The sequence below is a fragment of the Fusarium venenatum genome (assembly GCF_020744135.1).
Source record: "Fusarium venenatum strain MPI-CAGE-CH-0201 chromosome Unknown EDB82scaffold_1, whole genome shotgun sequence".
In the NCBI taxonomy this organism is placed as follows: Eukaryota; Fungi; Ascomycota; class Sordariomycetes; order Hypocreales; family Nectriaceae; genus Fusarium; species Fusarium venenatum.
Genome location: NW_027072129.1, coordinates 2,162,347 through 2,180,028, shown reverse-complemented (window position 1 = coordinate 2,180,028; position 17,682 = coordinate 2,162,347). Strand labels below are relative to the sequence as shown.

The window sequence follows — 17,682 nt, the reverse complement described above, 5'->3', positions numbered from 1 at the left end:
TTTGAGTCCTCTGTATGGGAAGGTAGGAGTTCTGATGAACGCATGGATTTTCAGCCTCATATTGGCACACTCCTTCTGTTTACTATTTTGAGCTTTTCATTCCAATCTGGAATCATAAACCTGCTACTACCAGTGGCCGGTCCTGCATAGAGACGCATCGATTTCAACACAGACCATGGGGCTGTTGCGACCAACAGCTTGAGAGATTCGGGAATAGCACGCAATGCATATCCATCCATGCAAGATACCTAGTGCTCTTAGAGTTTCGTTTGATCGACCATTCCATCAGGATCATCGCATCACCGTTGCAACGTCTAAACAAGGTTCATAGTTCGGAAATCCTTCCATTCAATCGGTGGATTTCTAGAACTACGTAGATCTCAATGCGACGACATTCGATCTATTATGTAACACGTCACATAACAAAAGGAGAACAACAAATGAATGTTTAGACAATGGGAACTTTTTTCTGTCTTTGGTATCTAACAGCCTGCAATACTACAGGGAGAGAAGGTGGCTAAATTCAGTCCGCCATCCTGCTTCATCTCAACGCTGCGTCAGCCCAACGAATAAGAGTTGGCTGGTCTAATAACAACAACATAGTAGCCTCAACTGCATCCAGCAGTAAATCCTTTCAACTCATTCTATGTGGCCTTAATAGGACATGGCGTTAGAGGTCATCCCGTTGTGATTCATGTCGCCAAAGGCCGTGCCATTAAAGTGCGGTACGTTGTTCGCGAAGCCATTATCAAGTCCATGTGTCGCAGGCGCATACTAAGCACTCGCGGCAGGCTTGGGCTCAGTCGCACTAGGGGCGTACGAAGCTTGAGCTCTGTTCTTCTTGATGACCTCCTTCACGCGCTCCTCAGCCTCATCCCAGTCTTCAGTGTCTAGTTTGACCAAGTCAATACCGTACATTTCGGCAATCTTGCTCAATGCATCGAAACTTTTCTTATCGTAAACGAAGCTGATGCTGACACCGACACGGCCAAATCTGCCAGTTCGGCCAATACGGTGAAGGTAGGTCTCGGCATCAGGTTCGGCGTCGCCTCGTCCCTTCATGGGAATATCATAGTTGATAACCATGGATACACTGGAAACGTCGATACCACGAGCCAGGACGTTGGTGGTAATGAGAACCTTGTTCTCGCCTTGACGGAACTTGGTCAAGAGGTTATCTCGCTCAGCTCCATCAAAAGCGGCGTGAAGGGCAGAGACCTTGTGGCCATCTGCAACCATTCGTCTCTCGATCTCGTTGGCACTTTCTCGGGTCTATGGCCAAATTAGCATTCCGCAGCTCGACGATTGTAACTGATACGTACCTTGACAAAGATGACAGACTGGCCGATCGTCATCAAACCGTAAAGCTTGCAAAGAATGTCATACTTGATGTTGTCGTCAGGGCAGTCAATGAACATTTGAGAGATGCCCTTGACAGTAAGTTCACTGCGCTGCAACTTGAGGCTGTGCGCGTTGGGTGCAAACTTGCCGGCATACTTCATGACGTTCTCAGGGAAGGTGGCGGAGAAAAGAAGCACTTGGATATCTTTGGGGAGCATGCTATCGAGTTCGTTAGTATCTTGTTGGTTAAGTTCATTTTTACAATTCCTTACTTCTTGACCTTCAGGCACTGGTCACCTAGACCTTGCTGGTCGAGCATGTTGTCGGCCTCATCCAGGACGAGAACACGGAGCTGAGAGATGTCCAACTGTCGGCGTCGGATGATGTCCATCACTGTACCTGGGGTACCGACAATGACACTAGCTCTGACGGGTTCTCCGCGGGGCAGAACGCCAGGGATTGCAGCAGCAACCTTCTTGTTCTCAACGAAACGTCCAATGGCGTTGATGACTCCTTCAATCTGTCGGGCAAGCTCTCGACTAGGCGCAAGAGCCAGTGCTTGGGGCTGATCAGGCTTGCTGAAGTCGACACGCGACAATATCGCGGTGACAAAGGCAGCGGTTTTGCCAGTACCAGACTGTGACTGTGCCAGCATGTTTCGTGGAGGATCGCTGAGCATCAGAGGTAGGGACTTGCCCTGGACCTTGGAGGGCTTCAGGAAGTTGAGAGAGAGGAGACCCTTCAGAAGGTCATCACGGCTGTGATATGATTGTAAGTGCGGTTCGAACAGAGCGCAGACGTGTGCTTACAGGCCCAGGTCTTGCCAGGTGGTGGCAGAATGGAATGGTGTAGCTTCATTGTTCTGGAGTTCGCTGAGGGAGACTTCAACATCCCATTCAGGTTCCTGGAGGCCGGAGCCACCCAAGTCTTCGATGTTGCCGTCGGCCTGGCCAAGCTCACCAGAAGCAGCGGGGGCGTTTTCGGCGGGAGGATCGACAGCAGGAGTGTCGGCGGCGACCTCATCGGGTTTCGTAATGCGGCTCGCAAGATCGGCCATAATGGGCAATGTGTGGTGTTGTGGAAGAATGATGAAGAAGAAAGGTCGGTATGGTGGGGGAGGCGGTGGTAAACGGTGACGATTTTCACCTTGACGTTCAAATTTAGAGTGCTTCTGTTCCCGACGCTAAGAAACAAACAAAGGCCGGCTGCTTGGTGAAGCTGCAGTGACTTAGTATGATGCAATGACGCTTGCAAAAATATTGCAAATACAAATGAAGAGTTGAAAGGACCTTAAAAGCGAGAAGTAAAGGTTTATCAGGCATAAACAAGTACCTCCTCAGTAAGGTTGAGTTGATGGGAGCTTCCTCAAAGTTTTGGCGGGGTCTGTCTGAATCATTCTATGGAGGGGCATTCACAGGTCTAGCTGGAAAGGTACCTACCTAGGCAGGTGCATGCCAGTGTCAGCTTCCCTAAATTTAGCTGCTGCCCGGGCTTAGGCGTCCAATCCATTCGCTGCAGGTATTTGTTGGCACCCGCTATTTACCCGGCGCATTTGCTCTGTCGCAAGCTCACACTTCCCTTCTCAGTCTCGAAATACTTGAACACTGAATAACATACTCACTCCGAGCTTTAATTTCCCGACATTCAACGAAGACTGCCATCATACAGAATGTTTTATTAAACTGGAGATACAAAACAGGACAGCGCGATCGAATCGAATTTTATCCAGCTCTGCACACTACTTCATAATTGCCTTTGGTCAACAGCAATGGCAGCTAATCCTCCGCCGCCGCCGCCGCCTCCCCATGGAGGGCTCTCACTCTACGAAAACCTCCTCGATCCCAACGATAAATCTTCAAATTCGGCCACAATATCTTCTGCGCCTGTTCTTTATAACCAGACGGACAATACTCTAGCAGTAACCACTGTCAAGAAGGCCATTGATCCCGCCCTTCGCTTTCAACCTATACGTCGTCCACAAGTGAAACAGACAAAACCAAAGCCAACGTTTCCCAAAGCCGCTGCCCCCAAGCAGACCCCTACTGTTGCGCCTCCAGCTCCTGCACAAGCAAAGACCACGCTTGCCGACTGGGCTGCTGCTGAGGAAGATGAGTGGATGTACAGTATGGGCGAGAAACGCCAAAGAGGCGGCCGTAAGAAGAAGAAAAAGAGGCAGAACGAAGATATGGAAACCAACTGGGACGACATATATGACCCTGCAAGGCCGACCAACGTGGAGGAGTATCTACACAGCGATGAGAAGGTTCAAGAGGTCAGAGATTGGAAAGCCTTGCTCTACGGGCATCGACGAAAACGCGTTGAAAGCGACCTTTCGGATGAGGATGAGGAAGAGAACGCTCGACCTGTACCTTCGAGTAAGTTTAATCACCACTATATATATGTTCTAGTTCTGACCTTATTAGATCAATTCGCTCCACCCCCCTCTTACTCCTTTGTGCCCCCACCGCCTCAATCACCTCCAGCAACAGTCCCAGCACCTCCGCCAGACGATGCGACTGGCGATGATGCCTTTGCTCGCCGCCAAGCTCTTTCCCATAACCAACCAGCTCCACCACCGTCACCCCCTCAAACCTCTAACTCAGCTATGATATCACGCGCTCCTGTGAGATATATCCAAACTCAAGATGAAAATGATGCAACAGGGGGTGTAGAAGATGACGGGTATTCTCCACCTCCGGCCCTCGGTGCTGGTTCCCCTTCACAACGTGGTAACGATGATTCCCAAACTCGGTCTAGCCGCCCAGGACAGTCCGGTTTCGCTCAACGACTGATGAGCAAGTACGGATGGACCAAAGGTAGCGGCTTAGGCGCTGATGAATCGGGAATTGTCAATCCTCTGCATGTACAAGTTGAGAAAAGACGGAAGAAGGCCGATGCCGATGGCGGAGGTTGGGCTGAGCCAGGCAGCAAGGGTAAAATTATGGGAGGAAAGCGCAAGAATGAGAGCACGGGCAAGTTTGGTACTATGAGTGATGTAATAGTACTCAAGAACATGCTGGAGAACATGCCCAATCTACAGGAAGAGATTGCAGGAGGTCTGGGACAAGAAATAGGAGAAGAGTGTGGAGAGAAGGTATGTTGGAGTGAGTTGTCTAGGCTCTGCTTTGAAACTAACAATGATGCAGTACGGACGCGTAGAGAGATTGTACATCGACCAAGAGAGCCGCAAGGTCTTTATCAAGTTCACAAACCAGGTTTCGGCACTCAGGGTGAGTATTTCAGAACCCTTACTGGTGTTCAATCAACTAATCACATCTTGCAGGCTGTGAATGAATTAGACGGTCGTGTTTTTAATGGCAATACGATCTTGCCAGAATTTTATGATACGGAGAAATTTGAACAAGGGGTATACAACTAGACAGTTCTCATGACCAAAAGAAAGACAATCTGTTGTCAATATCCTCAATATAAGGATACTCAGTGATCAAAGTTGGAAAAGTAACTATACTATAGACACAAAAGAAGTGAAAGGTGGGTTGACTTCCCTATGTTGATGTGTTGTAAAATTCTGATCAAACTCGAGCTTTCGTCCACGACATCAAGAGTGCTTCAGACACGGATAGCTCACGACGGGACGTATTACGAATATTCTTGTCATACCTAACCCATGCATAATGAGTTTGATTCTCACATCTTGAAAGCTACCCGAGAGTGACAAACGACGGCTCGATACAGATTTGGCAGACCTCATGCTTCGCAAGAAACAATAATTAAACTAACAAGATATTATACATTACTTGGAATATTTGTAGTTTGTCAACGTTTTAAACACATATAGGCAATTTCAAGAGACAGTTAAAAGTCCAAATACAATCGATTATTAAGCTCTAACGGGTTATCCTTTACACGCAGTTACCGCCCCCATGAAAAGCAATTTGTGCCTCATGAAGAATGACCAAGCACAAGATGTCGTAAAGAAAAGTCAGGAAACATGATGACGACAGAGAACGACGCCTTTAAAGAGAAAAGCTAGTAGTCTTGCCTCATCTATGTTTAGAAGATCTGAGCGAGGGCAGCAACACCAGCGAGGGCGAGGACAGCCATGTTGATGCTGACACTGCCGGCGGCGCTGTCGTCGTCCTCGTTACTTTGGGAAGAACCAGAGCCATCGCTCTCCTCACCGCCGTCACCACCCTCGTTGGCCTTCTTGTTGTTGAAAGTGCAGCTCTCCTTGCCGTCAATCTTGCCATCGCTCTTCAGGTCGTCAAAGTATTTGCAGAACTCCTCAATATCGGTAGTTGATGAAACGACGACACTGCCGCTGACTTGGTCGAGCTTGGGGAGTTTGACCCTGTGAGATTATTTGTTAGCAAGGGAATCGGTGTATCGATAGAATTTGTACTCACTTCTCGAAGCTACCACGGAGAGCAACACCACCGGTAACCTTCTCCAGCTTGGGGAAGTCGTCAATGGCCAGAAGCTTGGTGTTGTTCTGGATAGTGAAACCACCACCAATCTCCTCGAGTAGAGGGAAAGAGATATTGGTGAGCTTCTTCATGTCAATGAGAGAGAGGGTTTCCTCGATGATAGTCAGGTTGGGGGCGCTGAAGAACTCAAGCGAGGGGTTGGCGCTCAGCTTCAAGCTCTTGGTGACCTCCTTGAGAAGGGGAACTGAGAAGTTCTTGGCGCTAGAGATCTGAATCTCAGCAGCCAACTCAAGCTTGTCCATGATGATCTCCATAGCATCGTTGCCGTTGTCGAAGATCTTGAGCTCGGAGGTGATGTTGACGAGGTCAGATCGGAAAGCGTTCATTTTTCGGTTGTTGTCGATCTGGAAGCTCTCGACGGTGGCAACGCTAAGACCGCTCAGGTCGCTGATGAAGGTATCGGTAATTCGAATGCTCTTGATCTTAGTGACACCTTCGGTACCGAAGTTCAGCTCTCCGAGACGAGGAAGCTTGATGAAGCTGAGGCCGCTAAGGCTCTTGAGGGTGGAGAACTCGAGGTTGCTGAGAGCCTCGAGGTTCTCAAGCTGGAAGTTGCCATCGATAGACTCAATAGAAGTACTGGAGATAGAGATGATGTCGCCACCGTTCTTGGCAACGAAGTTACCCTCGATCTGCTCGGGGCCGTTGATAACAACAGCGCCGGCGACCTTCTTGTCGATGATGATGTCTCCCTTGACAACTGTGCAGTCGATTGTGGGGGTGGGCTCGGTAACCTTGACGTCGCTGGTGCAGGTAGCGGCTGAACGAGAATTGTCAGTAATGTACTATAGCTAGAGTATTTGTGAATTCAACTTACCGGAGACCGCAGAGACACCGAGTGCCGCAATGGCGGAAAGAACCTTAACGGAATGCATTATGACCTGAATAACTAGATTAGATATTGTTGACTCTGAGCGATCGAGCGAAGTAGCGGTTGCTTATATGAATGCCGTGACCCAAAAAGTAGGATAGCTTCGCAAGATGTGATGCCGACACTGCTGTGGGAGATTGCAAGGCAGGTTTGTGAAGATGTTGTTTTGAGATACCCCTTTTTGAGGAAAGGAGTGTTTGAAGGTTACTAACCTATTAGGAGGAGTGAGATGGGTGAAGAAGGAAGGAGGGAGAGGAAGCGTAGAAGTCAAGTTCAAAGGATTGAAATGACTCAAGACGCTGGAGAATATGGAGAAAGAAGGTTGAGGTTGTCTGAGGCAGGTCAAGGAAGGATGAAAGAAAACAAAAGGCAGGATGGAAGGCGAGACGGGACGGATCGGTTGAAACCAATCAAGCATAGAAGCACAAGCCAAGTAAATTCGCGTCTCGGCGCGCAGCTGGAGAAGGCAGTCGACCGAGGGATTCTGAAGATCCGATGCGTACGTACCTAGTTTGTAATTGGAAAGGATCCTGTGATTGATTTTGTGGATGGTGTTTGTTTAAGAAAAAAAAACTTGATGGTTTCTCGGCGAACGATGGAGATATGCAACAGGGAATAGTATAGATTGATATTCCTGGAATTAGGTGTAAAAAGTCTGGCGTATGGACGAAAAGTCACAATGAAGCCTGACAGGAAACGAGTGGCGTGAAGAGAAAAAGGGACGAGAATATTACCAACAATGAGAGGAAGTAAGAGTTCGACGAAGGGGAAGAAAAAGAGGAGGAAGAAGACGGGGAGGGAGGAGATGAAAGTATGGTCTGGCTCTGGTCAGGCCAGTCGACCGAGATGAGTGCACGGTGGGAATTTCGGCGTCGCCTACTTACAGGGGGTGGTTGGCTACCTACTACGGCACAAGCTAGGGTAGCTGGGTGGGTTCGAATTGGATGGCAATGGCAAAGTGACAAAAACAGGGCACCAACAGGTCAGTTTCGGCTCCATCATCCAGGGGCTCTCAGACAAGACGACCAAAAAGGAACCAGTACCGACCCAGGAAGATGCCAGGGCGAGGTCCAAGATGCGAACGGGTGTAGCGGCCCATGAGCCTGGTGTGAGAAATATTATAAATATCCCACAATTTTGAGCGGCATGCACTAATTTCCTGCTAAATGGTTGAGAGACAGTAGGCATCACCAATTTCATTTTCCATCTCCATTGACCATACTATTGAGTGATCACCGACTACTAGTAGATCCATTGAGTTTGGATCTTCCCTGTTGCCGCTCAATTAGTGACATGAACATGAAGAGGGGGGGTTAGAGTACAAGATTGATGCTTCTTTGCTGGAGCCAAGGTTTGATATACACCCGTTGGACAAGATAAAATCTTATGCTTAATGGCCGCGTCAGCATGTCGAGATGCAACAACAATGACAACACTTGCTACGTGCTTTGGCCAGTATCAATTCAGACCGAAACAATTAACAAACCCAGTCCAACATAGGAATGGCGGCGGGTGCCCTCTTTGACTTTAACTACGGGCGTTACAGCTGCATTAGCGGAGTCTATCAGGTACTGCATCTCTGGTGGCCATAGCACCCATATCGTCGGTATATACTAAGCATTGCCTTTACTCTCAAATACACCTCTAATTCCCAACCTTCCTTTATGGGACATACCAGCTTAAGCGTGTGTGTTTTACAGCTTCTCTTGTCGATACAGACCATCTCTAAGAGATATTCCCAAGTTATCCCGTCCCCTAATTTAGGTACAAGCTCAACTGATGAATTTGGGCTTCTAATTCCAGCACATCGCATGCAGGCGAGATTTGCACCCCATTCTCAGCTATGGATGCTGCCTCATGTATCCGCTTTACACATGTACTAGCAGGGATTTTCAACCCCATGTCCCCAGAAGGTAAATCGAGTCACGATAGCGAGAAACTTCCAAGACAGAAGTCTTTGCTGTTTTGTCGCATCAATGCCAACCATGGCCTCAAGTATCTACTAACAGACGGAGACGATTCACCGCATTCCCGGCCGCTCAAACTCGTCCTGTTCCATTTGCCTCTATTGTTTCGCCCGTATCCGTTTACGATCAAGCCTAGACCTAGATTCTCAAGCTTCAATTCCCCTTCTTCAACCGAAACGTCATCAATTATACAAAACAATAGCTCAGCCTGGATTCATCATCATGTTACCTGTTTGTGGCAACTGTTACACGGCGGATCTGTCAAGACCGAGCGAGTTGCACGGCATATAGTTACAGTACTGACACGAAATGCCGTCCAACCACATTGCCAACAAAGGTCGGTATATCCGGAAAGTAATATTTCAGTGATTCATTAATTGATTGATCGATCTGCCTAATCTTCATGAGGAATTGACAGCGCTAAGCATAAAAGACACTGAAATTTGATATTGCCAATACGATACGAAATATGGATGTAGCAAGGCCGGCAACAGGGCTCCCGAAAGCCCCAGGGATACGAATCAAGGAAGCCCAAAGCTTCTTCTCCCTTTCTTCCAGCTCCCATTCCACGTCTTGGTCCAATCCCACATGACTGATAGTATATTGGCTTTCATTTCCCTTGCTAGCTCTCCTATATCATGCGGCTCGAACAAAAGATATTGCCTGGTTGACTACGCCGAACCCACGTGCTTTGGGGATTCAAGATGAGTCTCAGATAATAATCCTGGCCACTCCTATGTATGTGGCTGTGGATAAGAGGCACATAATCGCCGGGGCATGCCACGGATAGATCCAGTGTTGCGATTTTAGGTAAAAAGCACTTTTATTCTCGCACCACCCTCTAGCCCAAATCCGCCCCTGATTTGTTTTGTCGCGAGGCTCCGAGAGCTTGTTATCATTTGGTTTCACCCTCAGTTAAAAGCCTTGCTTCCATTGATGATCATGATGATTATAATCATCCAAGTAATTAAACCCAGAGCAAAGCAAATCTTCTCTCGTAGAGCACTTTCTACCTCAGACAATGGCTTTCTAGGGTTCGTCGTCTCGTATCAACCCCTAAGAATGTCGTCTCGCAAGACTGTCTGAGAAAAACCATCAACCTGTTGTACCCGTACGGTACTCCATACTCTGATCGCAGACAACGCTAGATGCGTGACTTTGCTCCCGTTGGCTGTTCGATTGGATATTCCCGCTGTCCAGTCTGCCAACGACTGTACCAAGAGCCTCCAGTCTGCGCCTCCATTCCATTGTGGCGTGTAAATCCGACGACGTTCGCCTCCCTCGACGCGTTGCACTCACAACTCTCCACACGCAGCCAAGACTAACTGCGGCTTCGTGTGGGATGTGGGTAGCAAGGATTATTTCTTTCTATCTTTTGCTCCTAACCAGTCATGACAATTAGCCAAGCCAGTTCCCACATCCCGCATCCATACGCCAAGGTATCCAAGCAGCTTACAGTGAGTTCGATTTACAAAGTGATCGCAAAAGGTTGATCAAGGTTTTCTTTCCGGAAGCTAAACGCATTTTGACTTCTGGGTTGAGCCATTGAACTGGCACGATGGATGAGCTAGAGCCAACCCTGAACACGTATTCATGCGTCTGATCTGTTGCAAAACCCTTCTTTTTTTTCTTTGTCTCTCACAACCTTTACATTGGAGATGCATCGAGGCCCGCTGCAGGCCGGCAAGGGCGTCCTTGGTCCGATTCGTGGCGCAACCGTCTTCACGCCGTTGGAAGAGCCAGTCTAGCCAGTCCACAAAAGAAGGCCTCCCCTGGAGCCGATCGCCGATAACGAATCAGGTCTTGCCTCGAATTAAGCTAATGAGTGGTGACTGTCTGCTGTTGATACTTTGATACCAAAACGGCCATGCACTTTTGTAGGGGAGCTAGCGTAGGGAGACAACAATCAACCGAGTCCATGCGTTTGAACGAAGAAAATATTATCCATCATTGAATGTATCGGGTTCTTTTCGCCGGGTCTGGACCAGTCGTTGAGAGTAGCACCTCACGAACATCGAATGGAGCCTATGTCATGACATCACCACTCATTGTTGCAGCGCTTGTGGGCGCATATCCGATCAACACCATGTGAATAGCATGATAATAAACATATACGCCGACCAGGCAACGGAACCTTATTGCTCCATAATGCACATGTCTGTCTCCTCAACTCGCCACATGTACCACATGAACAGACTTCGATACGGCGAAAACTTGTTCGAAAGTTCAATCATATCTTGTTCTGACATGTACTTCCATTTGCCGCCGCCTTTGGCCTTGAGCTTGGCAACATCACGCCCAACAAATGCAGCCATTCCTCTCTGAACGCCCAGATCGCCGAGCGAAAAGACGTCCATCCTTTTGAGGGCGAAGCAGGCAAACATTTCAACGGACCATTTTCCAAGACCCCTAACCGCGATCAGCTTTTCCATGACTTCCTCGTCCGAGGCATCATGAAGCATCTGGGCGCTCAGTTCTCCACTGCCAAACCTCTCCGCGAGCCCTTTGATATACTCGGCTTTGCGTTGCGATAGTCCCGCTGTCCGAAGCTCCTCAATGGTTTTGGTAGCCACTTGAGATGGATGCGGGAATCGTGAACCAGGTTGGAGCTCAAATAGCGTGAGGAACTTGCCCTTTATTGACTTTGCCGCTGCCCCCGATACTTGCTGTCCAATAATTGAACTCGAAAGACTCTCAAATGGGTCAATATTCTCTGCTAGACCCTCTGGCGAAAACGCTCTACAGTGGTGATTCTCAATTAGGGGTTTCATGCGAGCATCAACTTTGATCAGATAATCGCATGCCTCTTTCAGCAAATTATCGGTGGTCGTTTTGATCTGAGGTGCCTTGCTGGGCGAGATGGTTTCGAGATCTCGCGAGGCGACCAGTCTCGACGTCTCTGGCGAGAGGAGTGCCGCATTTGTCAGCTTGGGGTTTGCAAGTCGTGCAACCGCCGCACTACGAGGTTTCTTGCTCGAACTTGTAGTCTCAGCAAAAGCTCTTGCAGCAGCTGGCGTTGGTGTTACTGGTGGCGGAGCTGCTGGAGTTGCAGGCTTGCCTTGTGCACGCTTTCTTGGGGGCGTTGAAGGTGCCTGGGTCTCATCCTGAGTAGCTTTGCGCTTCCGGGTATTATTATTCGATTTTGCTTTGGCCAGTGGTTCAGACTTGGTCCCAGACGTGGTGCTGATGCTTGAAGAGCTCCTTGTCACAGCCATTATGTGTGCTGAAATTGGCCTTATCTTGGTCTTGAGTGCCTGTGGTGGTAGTGTGAACAATTGTATGAGCAGAGAGTGATGATGCCGTAAAAGTGCAGTGTGCATAAGGAACTCCAGTTGGTAATTAATAACCTGCTAGATGTCCTCAACACAGTTTGGTTTGTTTGCTTAAATTTGTCGAGTATCCTTGGAGGTGAATGAGATCGTCTCTTTCTGCTTCACGTTGTTGTTGGAAGAAGCATGCCTTCTGTGGCAAGTGCGCCCTGCCGATGTCATTGGACGATCTTGTAGGCGCTTCTGTGGCATAGATAATACGTCAGCGGTCTAAGATCCTGTCAACCATGCGGATGTTTGTTTGTAGGTAAACTGTCGTACTAGTCGAGAGATAGGTAGCAACATAGACATGGCTTTCCGTGTACGTATGTGATAGTTTATCAACTTATCATTTTATGTGCAGTTGATATCTCCATTCACTTTAATGCCATGATCTTTAGCAGACATGGCCGCAACTTGTTGCCATCACACAATTGGTTCCACACTGGAATTTGATATCAAGGGGCTCATGATGAACATATCCTAGCAGGTATTTCCACAATATGAGCTGAAAGTCGATAAAATTTATTTAACACATTATATTCCATCGTGGTTGATTATCTATGTTCTATGGAAGAATACCCATCTAAAGTATAAGTTGTGAAGTCATCTCATGCTACCGGGTAAGTACATATCCGTTGACACTCTCCGGGAAGTGGGCAAGCACGCACTGGAGTATGGCTCGATGCGCCCTAGAATGCTCTAAGAATGAACCCTGTTCCAGTGCGACATACCCACCCTGTTGAGCTAACGAGAGCCAAAGTGCTTCCATGGTGCTGAGCTGTCGCAACATGGATAATGTCATCAACTGGTTTGTTTTATTTACCTGACCCGGCTCATTCACATCCTGCATCAGTTCACCTACATACATTATTTACCGCGAACCGCTACACACTCGTTTCCAGTCATACTATCGACGCTCGATCAATGCGAATGTTTGCGATTCTTCAGCGACTACTTTGGATACGCTAGACCCCTTGCGTAGACACCAACAACTTTCAAAGAGCCAGCAACAACCCCTGTACGAAGCATATCAGGGTCTCGTTTGCTCTCGACAAAACAAGGGCCGATCCGATTTGTACCTACCGGAGCTCGGTGCTGCACAAGATCGAAAGCCTATAGTGCAATTGGCGAGTTTAGACTTACCAAAACCTTTGCACTATCTGGGTGCCAACAACGTGTGAAGGGCTGCAACCACAGCTTTGATATTGAGCTTGCGACGAACGATTCGACCTGGACGATATAGTGGTCAGGACGGCCACACGACGAATTCGCCATGCTTTCCAACGGTGGAATTAGCTGGAAGGCTGCAAAGGCACACATGCCACAGAGTAGAGCATTGCGCAGCAACTTGACACGATCTCGATTGCTCCTTATACTGGGTTTAACTGGCATTGTGATGCTATTATACCGTAGTCTTCGAGCAACGCCTCCTGGGCCACAGAAGTACTTACCTTCATAGCTAGACTTCAGACGGTACATTGACTGACGACTATACAGCGTTCGATGCTGGGGCCCAAATAAGTCACCTATGGAAATGACACCGAACGAACATGCCCTATGGAACGCGCACATGCAAACGCCCGTCCTCTTCAACCACCACAAGCCTCTCAAAGTCGATTCCCCCTCGATTCAGCATATCGATCTGAACCCCATTACCTCTAGCCCCAAGGCTGTTGTTCGAAACGAGCGAATATTGATCCTTACGCCTCTGAAGGACGCTGCTCCCTTTCTGAAGAACTACTTCAAGCTCATCGCCGAGCTCACATACCCACATCGCCTGATCGATCTTGCCTTTTTGGTATCCGATTCGAGAGATGATACGCTTGCCGTACTTGCTTCTGAGTTGGATCATCTGCAAAAACGAAAGGACGAGGTTCCATTCAATAGCATCACTATTATTGAGAAGAACTTTCATTTCCACCTTAGCCAAAATGCGGAACAGAGGCATGGGTTCGAGGTACAAGCGCCGCGTCGCAAAGCTATGGCTAAAGCAAGAAACTATTTGTTGGCCACAGCCTTGAAGCCGGAGCATTCGTGGGTGTACTGGCGTGATGTTGATATCGAAGAGGCGCCCAGACGTATTTTGGAAGACTTCATTGCTCATGACCGAGACATTCTTGTGCCCAGTAAGTCGAACGAAACCAAATTTCCGAAAAATGGTACTGACATCCCCAAGACATTTGGTTCCATAGATTTGAGAAGGGGGTCGACATTGAGGGTCGATGTAAGTGAACGATTCGCTGGTAATACTATTGAAAAGGTTGCTAATACTAGGCTGCAGTCGACTACAACTCGTGGATCGAGTCAGAAAAAGGTCGAAAACTCGCCAATAGCCTGCCAAAAGACACAATCATTGTGGAGGGCTACAAGGAGTTTGACACAGGACGTGAATACATGTGCAGGATGGGCGACTGGCGTGAAAACAAGGATGTTGAACTTCAGCTTGATGGTATTGGCGGCGTCAACATCCTCGTCAAGGCAGACGTGCATCGATCAGGTGTGTGATTGAAAACGACATGGGCCATGAGCTCGCAACTGACACTATCTACAGGCATCAACTTCCCACCCTACGCTTTCGAGAACCAGGCGGAGACAGAGGGTTTTGCCAAAATGGCCAAACGAGCCGGCTACCAAGTCATTGGCCTTCCCAACTACATCGTTTGGCACTACGATACACAAGAAAAGGGCGGTAACCTATGAAGGCTGCGGGCTTAAAGCTTGGTTTCTGAGCTGGCTTATTACGAAGCAGCCTCAGCTTGTCCTGTCTTTCTGGGACTACTTCAACTATATACGCAGACCCATGACGTTACGCCTGTTGATGTTTCCAACATTCGTGGAAGTGCTTTGATGCCAGCTCTCAGTTTGAGCACTGTACACAACAAAGCAACACCATCTTCAATGCTGTTATCAAGTTGCGCTCGATTCCGTCACGATCTATTACATTTCTACTACAATCTGCGTTGACGCTATTGGGATTTAATGGGATGGGTTGGAAAAAAAGCGACGCAGATTTTACGGCAATATTTGAACACTGAGTTCTAGTTACTCGTCTGGAGATACAATGTGGCATGAGCTTAATTTGGGTATAAAGAGCGAGGGAACACTGCCTTTAAACAAAGTGGTGGAGTTTAGGACATGATGTTTGTATGCTGAAGCATTAATTGCTCATGGGAAGTGAGCAATTGATAATTGTCAATCCAATATATTCAAAAAATCTGCGAATAACCTCATGTTGAATGGATTCCTGTCATGGGTGTTGAGTCAGTACGAAGCCAACTTTCCGCTTCAGCGATTGGCCATGTGAATATTGCGTCACATGGAACCCCCATGTGCACCATGACCATGAGCGAAGGCCCTCGTTCTGACAAGATGGTGGATACCCCCCGCATTATGCAATTAAGAAGAAATAGCGGACAAGGTAGCGTGCCGTCATCACACAGGCAACGATAAGAGTTCAGCAGGCTACCTTTTAACATAATACTACCTAGGACGACAACACTGACGACGACGATTTTAAACGAAACATACCGAGTACCTAAACTTTCTCTCCTTTATCAAACCCAAAAGCCCTGGATACTGTATAGGTGACGCTGTGAACCGTAACCCTCTTTCAGCCTGACCCCACTACCCGACACTGAGTCGAGACTCGCTACGCTATTTTCCTGCTTCAACAACATCAGACGAGACCGACTCTACAAGAGGAACAGGACGGTTACTCCTCATCCTCATTTATTTTAATCTTTCCCCTCATCAACCTTAGCGATCAACAACCGTAGACATGTGGGGTTGGTTCGGTGGCGCCGCGGCCCAGAAGCGCAAGGATACTCCCAAGAATGCGATCCTCGGTCTGCGAGCGCAGCTTGATATGCTGCAGAAGCGCGAGAGGCATCTCCAGAATCAGATTGATGAGCAGGATGGCATCGCGCGCAAGAACGTGAGCACAAACAAGAATGGTATGCGTCTATCTCAGCGGGCAGATAATGCGGGGCAGGGATGCTGATCTAGATGATAGCGGCCAAGGCGGCCTTGAGGCGCAAGAAGACACACGAGCATTCGCTCGACCAAACCGTTTCGCAAATTGGTACTTTGGAGCAGCAGATCAACGCCATCGAGTCGGCCAACATCAACAAGGAGACATTGGCCGCCATGAGCGACGCCAACGCGGCAATGAAACATATCCACAAGGGTCTTACAGCGGATAAGGTGGACGCGATAATGTACGTGCTCGCTTTGCGTCTTTACACTTATTTGGAGGTTGTGCATCTTACTAATACTGCGTTACAGGGACGAGTTGCGAGAACAAAACGCCATGAGCGACGAGATTGTCAACGCTATTACCCAAACCCCAATGGGCGACGCCATCGATGACGATGAGTTGGAGAATGAGCTGGACGAGCTACAACAGGAGCAGCTTGATGAGCAAATGCTCAAGACAGGAACCGTCCCTGTGTCGGATGCCGTGCACAAGCTGCCCACGCCAGCTTCTGCAGAGCGTATGTACCCCGGTCATGTTGTATTCCTTCGAGAGACTAATATGTTTTAGCTGTACCAAGCAAGAAGCAGGCTGTGGAGGAGGATGACGAGGAAGCTGAGCTTCGGAAACTACAGGCTGAGATGGCCATGTGAGGCCACCATTAGAGGAACGTGATGATTGCATAGCATTTAGTTGGTTGAAACCAAGGGTGGAACTACACTATCGGCGGCGTCTTTTGTCCTAGACAAGAGACGGCTGCTCGGTAGTATTCTGAGTTCCCATGCCCTGTCGGATTTGTTGTTCTATTGGGTGTTATGTCGGCGTCGGCGTCTGCGGCTGTTGTTGACCCTTTGCGTTTAAGAAACCGTTTCCATCTTTTGCCTAGGAATTTGGCTTTAGCATTGCTGTTGAACTTACGGAAGACGTTATTCATGACATACGATCGAGACGTATGCATCAAGAGCTTTGTCTATGTCGTGGTTAATAAGCCTGGTTTAAGGGAGAGTTTAGATCTTCAGTGTGAATATATCCAGTAAAGTTTGAAAGCAAAGTGTCTCAAAACACCTCTTTGTCAAACGTTTTTGTGTCTTTCTCATAAACCCCATTCATCTCTTTTAAGGGAAGATAGGCCATTGACCATCTCCAACAGAGTCAATGAACGCTGCACCGACCGACCTAAAAGCAAGTCTTTAGCATCGGAAATGAGAATGATGGTTGAATTCTTTGGTCAGTAAGACCTGGAGCAGACCAAGATGGGTGGGTCGAATCACTTAGAAGCTGAATGACTGAAACAAGGGCGGATTCTTTGGTCAGCCTCAACCCTGGTCTTGATCCCTCGCAACGAACCGAGATGTACAACTATATTGAACACGAAGTGACGCTAAATAGGCGTGTGTCTCTCTTCAGCCGACCTGTATGTGATCGTTTCAAAAAGAATTCGATGAGAGAAGTTCAGAAAGACCGGCTAACTGATTCCGAAACTAGCCAAGACCGGGATTGCTGTATAAAGAGTAGAGTAATCACATCCGCCGATAACATTAACGTTAAACTGATCAATAAAGGTTGTAGATCTGCAATACATGGCCTATACTACGTACTAGACTAGGTGTGTATGTAGGTCTGGCCTTGATCGAGGCTATATTCAGATTGTAATTGGACAGATATGATCTCACGTGATCAATCACTGTGTTTCCAGTTGGCTGGTTGGCTGTCTGTTGCTGACACCCAAAAGGACCCTCCCGCGTCTATCGGCGGTTCGGGCAACATCAAC

At 48.1% G+C, this 17,682-nt stretch overlaps 7 protein-coding genes across 7 annotated transcripts; 4 read left to right on the top strand and 3 right to left on the bottom strand.

Annotated features, from left to right (window-relative positions):
* Positions 1-446: 446 nt before the first annotated feature.
* On the bottom strand, positions 447-2,701 carry EDB82DRAFT_483861 (ATP-dependent RNA helicase DBP5). Its single transcript, XM_025731715.2, has 4 exons — positions 2,151-2,701; positions 1,614-2,099; positions 1,323-1,560; positions 447-1,272 (listed from the first exon to the last, which is right to left on the bottom strand). Exons 1-4 carry the CDS (start codon positions 2,396-2,398, stop codon positions 775-777), a joined length of 1,470 nt encoding a protein of 489 aa, XP_025590712.1. The 5' UTR covers positions 2,399-2,701; the 3' UTR covers positions 447-774.
* A 408-nt stretch (positions 2,702-3,109) lies between these two features.
* EDB82DRAFT_519521 (uncharacterized protein) lies at positions 3,110-4,720 on the top strand (the record flags this gene model as incomplete). The annotated part of the gene is made up of 4 exons (XM_025731716.1): positions 3,110-3,716; positions 3,765-4,435; positions 4,488-4,571; positions 4,625-4,720. The coding sequence occupies 4 exons, from the start codon at positions 3,110-3,112 to the stop codon at positions 4,718-4,720; spliced, it is 1,458 nt and encodes a 485-aa protein (XP_025590713.1).
* Positions 4,721-5,355: 635 nt separating this feature from the next.
* EDB82DRAFT_519520 (uncharacterized protein) lies at positions 5,356-6,664 on the bottom strand (the record flags this gene model as incomplete). The annotated part of the gene is made up of 3 exons (XM_025731717.1): positions 5,356-5,653; positions 5,709-6,549; positions 6,607-6,664. 3 exons carry the CDS (start codon positions 6,662-6,664, stop codon positions 5,356-5,358), a joined length of 1,197 nt encoding a protein of 398 aa, XP_025590714.1.
* A 3,422-nt stretch (positions 6,665-10,086) lies between these two features.
* Positions 10,087-10,603, top strand: EDB82DRAFT_18087 (uncharacterized protein). The gene has a single exon (XM_065607147.1). The coding sequence runs from the start codon at positions 10,221-10,223 to the stop codon at positions 10,479-10,481; it is 261 nt and encodes an 86-aa protein (XP_065465371.1). The 5' UTR covers positions 10,087-10,220; the 3' UTR covers positions 10,482-10,603.
* Positions 10,604-10,762: 159 nt separating this feature from the next.
* On the bottom strand, positions 10,763-11,842 carry EDB82DRAFT_519519 (DNA glycosylase; the record flags this gene model as incomplete). Its single annotated transcript, XM_025731718.1, has 1 exon — positions 10,763-11,842. One exon carries the CDS (start codon positions 11,840-11,842, stop codon positions 10,763-10,765), a length of 1,080 nt encoding a protein of 359 aa, XP_025590715.1.
* A 1,217-nt stretch (positions 11,843-13,059) lies between these two features.
* On the top strand, positions 13,060-14,717 carry EDB82DRAFT_18054 (Anp1-domain-containing protein). The gene is made up of 5 exons (XM_025731720.2): positions 13,060-13,381; positions 13,436-14,064; positions 14,115-14,162; positions 14,220-14,435; positions 14,490-14,717. The coding sequence occupies exons 1-5, from the start codon at positions 13,212-13,214 to the stop codon at positions 14,636-14,638; spliced, it is 1,212 nt and encodes a 403-aa protein (XP_025590717.1). The 5' UTR covers positions 13,060-13,211; the 3' UTR covers positions 14,639-14,717.
* A 606-nt stretch (positions 14,718-15,323) lies between these two features.
* EDB82DRAFT_483844 (Snf7-domain-containing protein) lies at positions 15,324-16,970 on the top strand. The gene is made up of 4 exons (XM_025731722.2): positions 15,324-15,891; positions 15,951-16,155; positions 16,223-16,431; positions 16,482-16,970. Exons 1-4 carry the CDS (start codon positions 15,717-15,719, stop codon positions 16,562-16,564), a joined length of 672 nt encoding a protein of 223 aa, XP_025590718.1. The 5' UTR covers positions 15,324-15,716; the 3' UTR covers positions 16,565-16,970.
* The last annotated feature ends 712 nt before the right edge of the window (positions 16,971-17,682 follow it).